Here is a 15,004-nt window from a genome sequence, read left to right on the forward strand (position 1 = left end):
ATGTATGTATGGACGTATGTATGGATGGACAGATAAAAAGTGGACGTATGTATGGATGGATAGTTAAAGTGGATATATGCATGTACAGTATGGATGGAAAAAGTCCATAAATGCAAGAATGGAGGAAAAAGTGGATGGATGTAAGGATGAATGAAAATGAATGGATGAAAGAGTGATGAATGTATGTATGGATGGAAAAGGTGGATGGTGTATGGATGGATGAATAAAGTAGATGCATGTACGGATGGGTGAAAGTGGATAAATGGATGGGAAAAAATGGATAGATGGATGAAAAGTGGATGGATGTATGGAAAAATTAATAGATGTATGAATAGTTGGAAAATGTGGATTGATGGATGGATGGATGGATGGATGGATGGATGTATGATGGATGAAAGTGGATGGTTGTATTGATGAATAAGTAAATGGAAAAAGTGGACTGATGTATGGAAAAAAGAATGAATGTTTGGATGGATGAAAAGTGGAAGGATGAACGGATGGATAAAAAGTGGATGGACGTATGGATGGACGGAAAAAGTGGATGGACGTATGGATGGACGGAAAGTGGATGGAAAATGTAGGTGGATCTATGGATGGATGAAAAAATTAATTGATGAAAGCGATAAATATAGGGATAGATGAAAGTGGATGGATGTAAGGATAGATGTATGGATGGAAGAAGTGAATGGATGGATGGAAAAAGTGGTTGGATGTACAGATGGATGAAAAGTGGATGCAAGTGTGGATAGATGAAAAATGGATGCAAGTGCGCATGGATAAAAAGTGGATGGACGTACGGATGGATGGAAAATGGACACAAATAGATGTAAAAAGTAGATGGACTTATGGATGGATGTATAGATGGATGAAAAAGTGGATGGATGTACAGATGGGTGACAAAGTGGATAGATGTATAGATGGATGAAAAGTGGATGAATGCAAGGATGGATGAAAAGTGGATGGACGTTTGGATGTATGGAAAAAGTAGGTGGATGTATGGAAAAAGTGGATGGATGTATGGATGGATGAAAAAGTGGATGGATGTATGGAAAAAAATGAATAGATGTATGAAAGGATGGAAAATGTGGATGATGGATGAAAAAGTGGATGAACGTAAGGATGGATGAAAAAATGATGGATGTATAGATAAATTAATGTGGATGGATGTATGGAAAAAATAATGAATGTACGAATGGATGGATGGATGGATGGATGAAAAAGTGGATGAACATAAGGATGGATGAAAGTAAATGTAAAAAGTGAATGGATTGAAAAGTGATGGATGCATGGATGGATGAAAAAGTGGATGGATGTATGAATGGATGAAAAGTGAATAGATGTTTGGATGTATGTATGGATGGAAAAGTGAATGGATAGAAAATGTGGATGGATGGATGGATGGATGAATGGATGGATGAAGTAGATGAAAGTATGGATGAATAAAATTGAATTGATTAAAAAGTGATGGATGTATGGGTGGATAAAAAAAGTGGATGGATGGATGTATGGATGGATGAAAAGTGGATGGATGTATAATAGCCAGTGATGTAACTCATGTATTGATGATAGAATAAAAAGTTCATGCATGATGGGTGGATGACAACAACCTGAAATAGGGAAGAAATGAGAACAGCACATGCCTGGACAGACAGACTGTAATCTTGACTTTGGTTCAGATTTTTTGGTTCGGTCTGAGTTACAGAGGAGAAAACAAATGGAATGTTTGAGGAATATCAATACACTGCTGCCGTGCGAGAGCTGTAATAAGTATTGAGCATGTGTCAACACTGCCTCTTCCTCTTCACATCAACACATACAGCAGCTTGTTTTAAAAAGCTGTAAACAGGTGATTAATACTGGATGCTGCATATGGCAACAAAACTGTGAGTGGAAAGACAAAGACTACAATAACACTGCCAAAGAACCATGACACCCTCCAAACAATTCAATCATCCAGGCAACACCTCCTGGAGCGAAAACCAAAGAAATGCAGTGCACTGAGAATTAGGAGAATATCTTGCGAAAATAAAATGTACAGAATCAACAAAAACACAAACAGCTCCACATCATGTTAGTGCTCCGACGCGTCTTGAACTGACAAAAATCACACACCCACCCTAATTGAAGGGGATGAGCTTGTGCTGTGTCTGTTAAAAAAATGGATAGACTTTCATAGAAATAACATGCAGGGAATACCGATGTGCAAGAGCCACAGTCTCACATCTATGAGCTTTACTAAGGTGTTATTTGGTGGCACAATTAGCAAGCCAGGGGTGTAAATCATATTAGCTGACACACCTTGTATATTAATAACAGTGCATCTGAAGCTCTTGTAAAAGAGCTTGTCATACTGTCCCATGTGTTTACATGGTAGTGCTCTAATGTGATTGGAATGACAACATTTCAAGTAGTGGCCAACCAATTCTGATAATTTAGAAAGTAATCTGGACCGTGGCAAATGTAAAGCTAGAACATAATCACATTATTTATTTTAAAAGACTGTAATTAACTTCTGCTCCAAAGATATCTAGATTACTTGATGAATTTTTTATTTTAATTGCAATTTTTTTAACAGTTGGTTATACACCAACTGTATAATGAAAAATGGCATTTAATGTTTGTTGATTGTGCTTACATGTCTCCAAATGTGTTTCAATTATTTAAAATTACTTACAGAAACAACTGAGAATATTGTTGGTGTAATTACATATTAAAATAAAAGCTCAATTTCCAAAACCAAATTATCAACACATTGGCTGACATTTCAAAAATATATATTGCTCAATCATATAGAGAGCCTCCCCCACTAGTCACTTTGGCTGTAGTTCATCAAGAAGCAGCACGACTGACTAAATAACTGTTTGCACAAGCAAAAGAAAGCAGGTACATACCGAATGAAAGCACAATCACACGCGCACAGTGAGACGCAGGCTTTCTTCACTCACTGACGAGGGTTTTAGTATCGTGCGCATGGCTGATGTGATGCACGCGAGTGCTTATGCGCTCCAGTTTACTTGTGAGAAGAAACCAAGAAATCGTGCCTACAAACGCGATCGGTTTTCTTTAAAATAGACTGGACAAAAAGTGATGCCCATGCACCAACAGTCCTGCTACTCTCAAGAGCTCCAGATTTTTTAAAATTGTCTTTTTGTAAGCAGCAGCAGTTTCTTTCGCTTTAATCATTTTTTGAACAGATTATAAATGGGCCTAACGTTAAATGTGTGCACGGTCTCATCCTTTCATTATCGCACACAGTATGCTTTTCACCTGCTTTCTATTGCTTACAGGTTTTTTTTTTATGGTTTAATGATCATCCTGTACAATAACATTGCTTTAATAGGCGATTAAACTCCAATTTATGTATAGTTAACTGCTGATCTGAAAACTTTTAGCCAGGACAGACTAATGTACATAGTTTTAGATACATGACAATAATTCTTTTTAAAATGTCATTTTTTTAAAAAAGAAATAAAATAAAAATATTTTATAGATTAGAAAGTTCATGTTTACAACTATAATTAGCTTGTTTTAATTAGTTAAAATTTGTAGCGAAGAAATAATTAATTATTTGGGGGTTTTTTTTAGTGTAGCTAGAGAAGAATGAGGTAAATCCTTAATGTTGAGCCCTGAAAATTCAGGTGAAATAAGAAGTAATTGCAATGCAACACTATGAAGGCACAACCCATTTGCTCATGCTCATTGAGCAAGGTCATACACAACACAGAAACTGAAATGAATGAGTAGTCATGTGGACAAAACACAAAATGTAAATCAAGTAATTTTAGCATGCCAAAGTCAAATTTATGCATATGAAAATATATTCCCAAAAACAAAATTGTGGCTAGTAAAAATGGCGAGTGGCTAGTAATGCTGAAAAACTACTAGCCACAGTGGCTGGTGACCATGTCATGGCCTGATAAGCAGCAATTAATAATTAATTGAATACCTCCATCAAATGTATACATCATCTGAAAATACTGATAAGTCAAAACAATAACTATCCTATTCATGTACTCATGATTTAATTTACATAAATATTTATCTAAATATCAATTACAGGTTATTAATTGCATGACTGCATGCTATACAGTTGCTTTGACAGATTATTCGGGACACTAATTTACTCATTAGCCAATATTTAAAATGCTTTCTCTTTAATAAACTGGTCACATCATGTTTCCAGAACAGCTCACATTAATGCTCACTCAGTGGAAGCTTTGGACTTGTTATCCTCCAATAATAAAGTCCCAGAGAGGAGGAGCATGTTGCAAATGTCCAGTCTATGCCATAACTTTGTTTTAGTGGCTGTAAGTGCAGAAATCCCTGCTTTGAAATAAATCGCTTGGAAATTATTTGGATATTAACTCATAGAGTGCAAAATAATACAGTGTCATACCTCTAGATGCATTTTTCCCAGAAAGTTCTTGTGGCCCAGTATTTAGGGGCCAATTTTACATAAGCACGAGTGTGATAGGTAAATCAAAACCTAATTGTCGTTCTGGGCAGAGTATGCAAAGAACAAGCTTCAAAGGGGCGGGAGGAAGCAGCAGCTCATTTGCATTTTAAGATAAATACATAATCCAAAAGAATGGACATTTAAGGCATGATGTAATAAATGATCTGTTGAGCTTTGATTGGCCACAATCTTTCTGAGGGAGATTACAACAATGATCATTTCATCCCTTATTTTTGTGTTTATCTATGTTTGTATCGTACAGTATTTACTAGATTTATAATAAGACCAAGAGGCATAAGGTCTGTTAACCCTTTAACTGCCCCACCAAGAATAATTAACTCCTAATGTCGCTAGTTAACATTTTTTCAACATCCCATAATTTCTAAAATACCAACCTCTACCAAATGGTTGATAATTACAGTACTTTTACCAGAAACCGACTTAATACATGGATTATGAAAAATCTGAAAATATGAAGAGTAAGACCAATTTATTTTTAAAGAAATTATCAAAATAAAACATTTTTGAATACTAAATCATCTTTATTTTTTAAAGTATGCCATAAAATATTTCAGATTCCAATTTAACATGCTTTCTTTCTTTTCACAATTAAAACAAAATCAAGTGTAGTAGTGCAACAGGATTATTATTATTTTTTTTTTTTGTAAAACAACAATGCTGTGTGTGTAAACCATTATTATGGTGGCTTGAAAAGCCAGCATAATGTTATCTATCTTAAACTTATTATTATTCTTCTTCTTCTTATTCTTCTGAGACTAATTTCTAAGTGTATCTCCTCCTAGGCCTTTCAAGCTACATACTTCAAACTTTCGTCAAACCTTCAAACTGGTCTGACTCGGGTTGCTATATCTTTTCTAACTGATCCGACCTTGGGTTTTCCGAAAAACGACCCAGAAAAAACCCAAAAGTCCCATTGACTTAACATTGGGTCAAACTTTGTGAGCTTATAACTCTGCATCAGACTGTCCTACAGACTTCTAACTGGACTCATTTAACTCAGTCTAGCCAGCAGCCAATAACTGATGACTTTTTAACTTACTAGCCACTCCCTAGCAACCACTTACAGCACCCTAGCAACTGTCCCATAGACTTCCATTGTAAAAGACTCCCATTTACTTAACATTGGATCAACCTTTGTGAGCTCATAACTCTGCATCAGACTGTCCTACAGACTAGAGTCTAGCCTCATTCAACTCAGTCTAGCCAGCAGCCAATCACTGATTACCTTTAAACTTACTAGCCACTCCCTAGCAACCAATTTCAGCACCCTAGCAACTGTCCCAGAGACTGTGACTAGCTATTCTAACACACGCTAACAGTTTTAACATCCTACTGACATGCTAATCTTGCTAGAAAGGTGCTAGCAACACGATAGTGACATGCTAGTCATGCTAGTAACATGCTAATTCATGCTAGAATCATGCTAACAACATGCTAATTCATGCTAGAAACAAGCTGACTCATGCTAGAATCATGCTAGTAACATGCTAGTTACATGCTAATTAATGCTAGAATCATGCTAGTTACATGCTAATTCATGCTAGAAACATGCTAATTCATGCTAGAATCATGCTAACAACATGCTAATTCATGCTAGAAACATGCTAATAACATGCTAATTCATGCTAGAAACATGCTAGTAACATGCTAGAATCATGCTAGTAACATGCTAATTCATGCTAGAATCATGCTAGTAACATGCTAATTCATGCTAGAATCATGCTAGTAACATGCTAATTCATGCTAGAAACATGCTAGTAACATGCTAATTCATGCTAGAATCATGCTAGTAACATGCTAATTCATGCTAGAAACATGCTAGTAACATGCTAATTCATGCTAGAAACATGCTAGTAACATGCTAATTCATGCTAGAATCATGCTAGTAACATGCTAATTCATGCTAGAATCATGCTAATAACATGCTAATTCATGCTAGAAACATGCTAATTCATGCTATATTCATGCTAATTACATGCTAATTCATGCTAGAATCATGCTAATAACATGCTAATTCATGATAGAAACATGCTAGTAACATGCTAATTCATGCTAGAATCATGCTAGTAACATGCTAATTCAAGCTAGAAACATGCTAGTAACATGGTAATTCATGCTAGAAACATGCTAGTAACATGCTAATTCATGCTAGAATCATGCTAGTAACATGCTAATTCATGCTAGAATCATGCTAATAACATGCTAATTCATGCTAGAAACATGCTAGTAACATGCTAATTCATGCTAGAATCATGCTAGTTACATGCTAATTCATGCTAGAATCATGCTAGTAACATGCTAAGTCATGCTAGAATCATGCTAGTAACATGCTAATTCATGCTAGAATCATGCTAGTAACATGCTAATTCATGCTAGAATCATGCTAATAACATGCTAATTCATGCTAGAATCATGCTAGTAACATGCTAATTCATGCTAGAATCATGCTAGTAACATGCTAATTCATGCTAGAAACATGCTAATTCATGCTAGAATCATGCTAGTAACATGCTAATTCATGCTAGAATCATGCTAATAACATGCTAATTCATGCTAGAAACATGCTAATTCATGCTAGAATCATGCTAAATCATGCTAGAAACATGCTAGTAACATGCTAATTTGTGCTAGAAACATGCTAATTCATGCTAGAATCATGCTAATAACATGCTAATTCATGCTAGAATCATGCTAGTAACATGCTAATTCATGCTAGAATCATGCTAATAACATGCTAATTCATGCTAGAAACATGCTAATTCATGCTAGAATCATGCTAATAACATGCTAGTAACATGCTAATTCATGCTAGAAACATGCTAGTAACATGCTAATTCATGCTAGAAACATGCTAATTCATGCTAGAAACATGCTAGTAACAGGCTAACTCATGCTAGAAACATGCTAGTAACATGCTAATTCATGCTAGAATCATGCTAATTCATGCTAGAAACATGCTAGTAACATGCTAATTCATGCTAGAATCATGCTAGTTACATGCTAATTTATGTTAGAATCATGCTAGTTACTTGCTAATTCATGCTAGTAACATGCTAATTCAGACTCGGCTTTTCAAGCCACCATAAAGTTTGTCCTCAAACTTTAATATCTAGTTTAAAACAGTCATTCTTTAAATGACTTTAACTGTCATTATTTAAAACAGTTAAAATATAGTAAACATATAATAAAGCAGGCAGTTAAATGGTTAAACTGTTAGGTCTTTTTGTTAGTTTAACGTGTATACTGTGAAATTGGCCACATATGTTTGTAATAACGCAGAGCTCATTAATATTCACGTTCCAAATATGGTCAAAAAACGACTTTTTCAGTCTAAGGGTAATTCCTATGGATATAAATGAGAATATAAAATCATTTCTGGATAATTTTTGAACCTACTATGTAGATATCAGAGAACAACTTTACTTCTTGAATATACACACTCGATGACACCTTAAAGTAATGTTAATTATCTAGTCATCAGCCAACATTAGCATGTCAGAAACGTTGACATTAGCCGCAGCAGTGTGAATCTGCCCTAATAAGGTAGATCTTTATGCCACAACAGCGGCAGGTGACGCAGTGACCCATGGGCTGGACAGATGGTCTCCCACACAGTGACCACACACCACAGTCTCTGGCCAAAACACACACTCCCCACTGCGAGGAGACCCAGCGGGCCACAAGACTCATCATTGAAGGTTAAGCACCAGCAGCCACAGTAATGTCACAATTAAGGAAAGGTCAAGAGGTCAGCCACCAACATCCAAATGATGTCTGTCCGCTCTGACCCCTCTCTCTACTCTTTTCATTCACCCCAACATCATTTTCTCCTGAGCTGACTGGCTGTGCTGTGTAGGGTTTTTTCATCCCTTTCATTTCTTTCATTACCGCTCCTGCCCTGCTCTGTTTGCTTTTCCCGTGCTTTTAGCTGACTTCCCATGACCTCATTCGCACCTGGATTATAGACGAGGGAAAAGAAATATTAAGTGAAGGAAAGTATGGGAGCATTTGCATGAAATGAGGCACAGCGGTTGAAAAATGGTGCAAAACGGGTGTGCTGAATATTAAATACCACCAAGAGCATTACGGGTTGCGGTGTGAGCTTCGCAACTGCTGAAGGGTGAGGAAAAGTTGTTCTCATGCATAAGGACAAGAAATAGTTTTTATGACAGAAGAAGAATGTTTACATCATGTTCCTTTTAACACATGACCTGGAAAAATCAGTGATGGGCTGTATCATGAAAAATCTGGCATAGTGAAATAAATGAGGAACTGCTTTATATGCATAGAAAACAACAGGAAGCAAAACAACCAATTAATCACTTTAACACTGTGTCCTAACCAGGATGAGAAAATGAAGAACAAAAACCTTTCCTCATTGAACGAACCAGTGGGGCTTCCCAGTGCTGATATAATCTCTATATCTACCCATCTACAGCTCTGATTTTGTCATCTATCAACTAATCTGCCTACCCATACCCATCTGTCCATCCACCTGCATACCCAGTTATTTAACCATCCATTCATCCATCTACTTGTCTATCTACCCATTTATTTTTATATTTATACAACAGTGCTGTCTGGTTCTCGAACCTGATTGGCTGATTGCTCTGAGATGTGTGAGAGAGTAATATGAAGTAATATCAGCACTCATACAGCCTCTTCACCCTTGTGTATTACTCCACCCACATGAGTGGCAAGCAGAGAACTACAGTTTGACAAATATTGCAGCTGTTGGACAACATAATGTACTTTTGAGGCTTTTTTAGGCAATAATGTAGTTGTTTAGATTGAAACTATGCAGTTTTTTAAATGAATACACTGACAAAAAATGGTTTGGAAAAAAAAGGATGATTTCTTGGATTTACAAAAATTTTTTAAGTGGTTGTAAATAATTTATATGGGCAAACAAATTAATTAAGTTGAACAAACAAATTAAATTGAACACTACTAATTTTAATTTGTTTGTTTAGATTCAACATAAATTGTTTGCAACAATTTTGCAGAACAATTTGCTTCAGTGTAGTGTCTATTTTAAATATTTATAATTCTGGCAATGACAGCCTGCCATACTGAGCAGAGCAAAGACTGTTGATGTTCCACCACAATATGGTGCCAGAAACCGCATAAGTCCTTAGGGTAGAAAAACAGCATTTTTTTCAGTGAACGTTTCAAGCTACAGTTAAACAAATCATTACAGAACAGATAAGTGATATTCTAAGTCGGTCTATCTCTTGTATTTTGTAGTACTGTATTTATACCACAGATATCTGGACGCGTTCATGCTGTTCTGGATTTTTGGGGGATAATTATATACATCTAATAATCTTTGGGGATAAATATTGTGATCTCCCAATTGCAACAGAGAAACATTGGGAAATCTCTGTACACTGATGGCATTTCATGCTATTCAGCCTTCTAATCCTAAAATGTGAGCAAAATCAGCTGTTTTGTCATCACTTTAGACATTATGCTAGAGAATTATTCTAATACTAGCTCTAAAGTGACGTTTGTGAAGTAGCAACGGTTTCCGATTTTCTTTTTTTATATACACGATTATGCCATCAAACTGTTGTATTAATGCAATATCACACTCGTAGCAGTGCGATATGTCTGTATGTCATCACTGGTGGGCTCAAACACCAATGCACACCTCCCACCAGTGCCGATATACAGCCATAATCGCACAGATACTTGTATGATATTGCTCATATGCAGATTTTTCACCAGTATAGCTGACCTATTAGTCTACCTGTCTTTGTCTAACCATCTATCTACCCAGCATGTATTTCCATCTATCCACCATTAGAACTAAACCCCTTACATACAGGGTTTCTGCAGGTTTCACAAAGTAAAATTTAAGACATTTTTAAGACCATTATGAATCAAATTTAAGACTCATGCAGGGCTAGGGATTTTTTTCAAATAGCCCAGATGGAAAAGATTTTGATTTGCCCTAAGAAAAAAATATATATAATTTAATACATTTAATAATGCAATTATAATTTAATAATAATAATATCAAATATTTTACTTATTTCTTACATATAAAATGACATATTTTAAATAGTGTAAAAACAAGCAAGCTCTACTTGTATCCATACATTTTCCCAACATAAACTTTATTTAAAATAAAAAATAAAGAAAAAGAAAAAGAAATGGACAAATTTTATAAACTAAATCTATGCACAACAATGTGTCTAGGTCGGTGTCCTCGGCAGTAAACACATGGAGCACATTTTAACAAATATTGTAAAGAAAGTAATTTATAAATAGAGTTAAAAAAAACAACTACTTTTAAATAAAGTTTAAAGTTTTATTAAGATGGATTGTTGGTGATTGTATGGCTGTTGGCCAGATTGGATAACAATACATGGACAAAGGAAAATTAAAAGATGTTTAAAACAAGATTTAAGACCTACAACACAATTTTTCAGTCAATTTAAGACTTTTTAAGGCCTAAAATTTAGATGTTTAAGATTTAGGACATTAAGACTCTAAGACCCCGCGGATACCCTGTACCTACCAATTTTGATTAGATTACTTGACATTATCATGTAATGTCACTTCACAAACAAACTTTAAAAATAATGGATCAGAAACCAATAAAATGGCATCATTGTCAAATTCTTAAAAAATATAACTTGTTAACATGTTTAAGTGTATACATGGTCTTGCCCCTAAGGTAGTCTGTGAGTTGATACATAAATTCAGCAGTGATGGGGCAAAGACAAGAAGGGCAGTAAGTGGGAATCCACAGATGCAGATGTAAAACCAATATGGGTCAGTCATTCTTTTCAGTGAAAGGTTCACATCTATGGAATGCCATGCCTGTTGATTTAAAGTTCCATGATTTAAAGTTTTTTCTGTAAAGCTGAAAGAATGGTTGAACTCTTTACAGCAATGTGAACATTAAGTATTATTCTTTCAGGTTGGTCAGGTTTACATTTTATGTTTGTGGCTCTGTATACACTGTTCAAGCACCTTTAGGTCAGAGGAGTGAGTTTTTTAACTGCATATAGCACTACGCTGGCTGTCAATGAGCAATTTTACTTATTGAATATCGGGGCTATATGCTCTATGTACGCGACATTGTCTTTGTATAACAATGTCAAGTGTATTGTCCCTGTTAAATAAACAAGCAAATAAATAAATAAATAAAATTATTTAGTAAAATACATCTATCAACCCAAGTCTACCCGTCTATCTATCATCCTGTCTATGAGTCTATCTATCCATCTCCCATTAAAATGTTCAGATATATCTATAAATAACTGCATTCTGTCTGATATCGTCCTGTTCATCCCTCTACCAATTTTTTAAACAACCATATCTACCCGTCTATCCATCTTTACATTAACCTGTCTGTCTGTTTATTTATACATCTACATATATATTGTTTAAACGTATGACAATAAAGCTCGACTTGACTTAATAGCATTATAATAGATGTTTAACAGCTCTAATAAAACACAGTTTGACAGCCCTTACCAGTATTGAGTTTGGTGCCTTTAGTACATGCCACAACGGCACCCATGCTGGGTTGGGATGTCATTCCCGCCATGGAGTCCACCGCCACATCCACAATGTCTGCTCCGGCTTCTGCGCAGGCCAGCATGGCAGCCACTCCAGCCCCTGCGGTATCGTGAGTGTGCACATGGATCGGCACATCAGGGAAACGGTCCCTCAGTGCACCGACCAGCAAACGGCCAGAGTCTGGTTTTAGGAGACCAGCCATGTCCTGCAGAGCAAAGAGAGAGAGAGAGAGAGAGAGAGAGAGAGAGAGAGAGAGAGAGAGATGGGGAAAAAGTAAAGGAAAGTTAAAGATGTGGACTAGAAACAAACAGAGACAGTGATGCAGTGGTATTTAATGTGTGGGTGGAAGCTGAGTGGGTGCAGCAGTCGAGATGAAAGAGTGAGCAAGAGTTGAGGTTAACAAAACAGACAAATGGATTTCAAAAAAAAAAAAAACCCACACAAAAATAAACAAACCACTACCTTGATGCAAAGGATGTGTGTTCCAGCCTTGACCAGCTCATCTGCTAGTTTCAGGTAGTAGTCTAGAGAATATTTCTGCCTCGTGGGGTCGGAAACGTCACCAGTGTACGAGATGGCTGCCTCCACCACTCCCCCTGCTGTACCTGCTGCCTCCATCCCCAAGAGCATGTTGGGGAGATAGTTTAGAGAGTCGAACACACGGAAGATGTCCATACCGTTTTCTTTGGCCACCTCACAGAACCTGACAAAAACACAGAAAATAGTGTGGTATTGAGTAACCATAGATTGTTTTTTTTTGTGTGTACTTTTATCCTTCAGCAAGGGTGCGTTCAAATTTGTATTTTAGTTCTCTTTGTTCAGTCCAAAAAAATATTTAAATATATTTAGACCTAGCTCATTTAGCATTCCTGGTCATCCAGTGCATCCAGAAAGTATTCACAGCGCTTCACTATTGCCACATTTTTTTTTATATGTTACAGCCTTATTCCAAAATGGATTCAATTAATTAAAAGTTAAAAAAAGTTTTTTTTTTAATTGTTGCAAATTTATTAAAAATAAAAAAGCTGAAAAATCAGATGTACAGTACATAAGTATTCACAGCCTTTGCCATGAAGCTCTAAATTGAGCTCAGGTACATTCTGTTTCCACTGATCATTCTTGAGATGTTTCAGCAGCTTAACTGGAGGTCACCTGTGGTAAATTTAGTTGATTGGACACGAAAATTTTTTAAAAAGGCATACACCTGTCTAAATAAGGTCCCAGGGTTGACAGTGCATGTACATGACAAAAATGTACATGTACAGTGCATGTACATGGCAGTGCAAGGATAGTAAAGGCCACATAGCAGCCCACCTGGAATTTGCAAAAAGGCATCTGAAACAAAAATCTCTGGTCTGATGAGACTAAAATGGAACTCTTTGGAGTGAATGCCAGGCATTACGTTTGGAGAAAAACCAGGCACTAGTCAGACTAGTCAGGATAGAGGGAAAGATGAATGCAGCAACGTACAGAGACATCCTGAATGAAAACCTGCTTCAGAGTGCTGTTGACCTTAGACTGGGGCAACGGTTCATCTTCCAGCAGGACAATGACCCAAAGCACATCACCAAAATATCAATTGAGTGGCTTCACAACAACTCTGTGAATGTCCTTGAGTGGCCCAGCCAGAGCCCAGACCTAAATCCTATTGAACATCTCTGGAGAGAGCTGAAAATGGCTTAAGAGGTACTGCAAAGAAGAATGGGCAAAAAATCCCAAAGACAGGTGTGCCAAGCTTGTGGTATCATATTAAAAAAAGACTTGAGGCTGTAATTGCTATAAAGTGCATCAGCAAAGTATTGAGCAAAGGCTGTGAATACTTCTGTACTTGTGATTTATCAGGTTTTTTATTTTTAATAAATTTGCAACAATTTAAAAAAACTTTTCACATTGTCATTATGGGGTATTGTGTGTAGAATTTTGAGGAAATAAATGAATTTAATCCATTTTGGAATAAGGCTGTAACATAAAAAAATGTGGAAAAAGTGAAGCGCTATGAATATTTATGAATACTGTATTTAAGACCGAACCACAAAAAGCCAAAAAATAGTTATAATTTCTGATGTATATTTTGTGTGTACATGTACTTTAGGCAACCAAAAAGCAGAAATGTGCATACATCTGAGATTCTCCAAGGCTGGTGCTTGATCGGAAACAAACAGATCAGATCTGATGAAGACTATGTAGGTCAAAACGTTCTTACAAGAATTTTTATTTACAGTGTGCCGATTTCCTTTTGACTTTCCACTGTACATGTCTTGTACCAGCACTAATAGAGAAATCAAACCAGTTTGTTTTAACTGAAGCAAACTATTAAAACATATCCTTGGGCAAATAATGCAAAAAAATCTAATTAAATAATTATTAGACATAAAGATGTAAATTTGTAACTAACTGAAAAACATCAAAGTACTACGATTACTGATTACTATAAAAAAACGAACAAGTTGCAAAGCATTCAGTATATTTGCTAAAGAAAAATGTACATAAACAAAAATTTTATAAATGAAACTAAATAAAATTATCATTAAACAATAGCAGTACATCTTATTCAAGTAAATTTGTTCGATTTAGAAACGTGTACATGTGTGCCATTTATGATACACTATTTTATTTATTTAAACAAGAATTGAAACCAATTAAAATGTCTTTTGCTCATTTTTTCCTTCAGTTTATAAGATCTTTTTATCTAGTAGATTTTCATTGTGTATTTTGGGACTGAAAATGCAGAATAGCAAATGGCAGCAGCGATTTTATGGACTGTCTGAAACAAAGCCGTTAAATGAGCAGAAATGCTCCCCAGCTCCACATTCTAATATAAATTAAAAGCCATCTTAATGGTGCTTGGGGCCAGAGACGGTGGCTGTGAGAAACAAATGGAGTAGACTAAAGCTACCAAAGACCAAAGCACTGGAACGGAATGGTTTTTGAGTTTATTTATTAATATCTTAGTCTTCTGCTGATCTAGGTGGAAAATTGTCTTTTGCAATG

The 15,004-nt window shown here is 35.9% G+C and overlaps 1 protein-coding gene across 1 annotated transcript in view; it reads right to left on the minus strand.

The window, feature by feature from the left end:
- The window catches only part of pcxa (pyruvate carboxylase a), a 233,831-nt gene that overhangs the window by 18,463 nt on the left and 200,364 nt on the right, over positions 1-15,004 (minus strand). Inside the window, exons 15-16 of the mRNA XM_056446283.1 lie at positions 12,476-12,716; positions 11,969-12,218 (exon numbers count right to left, since the gene is read on the minus strand). Coding sequence (XP_056302258.1) covers positions 11,969-12,218; positions 12,476-12,716 — 491 coding nt within the window. The remainder of the gene's footprint in view (positions 1-11,968; positions 12,219-12,475; positions 12,717-15,004) is intronic.

Source organism: Danio aesculapii, chromosome 21 (genome assembly GCF_903798145.1).
Source record: "Danio aesculapii chromosome 21, fDanAes4.1, whole genome shotgun sequence".
Lineage (NCBI taxonomy): Eukaryota > Metazoa > Chordata > Actinopteri > Cypriniformes > Danionidae > Danio > Danio aesculapii.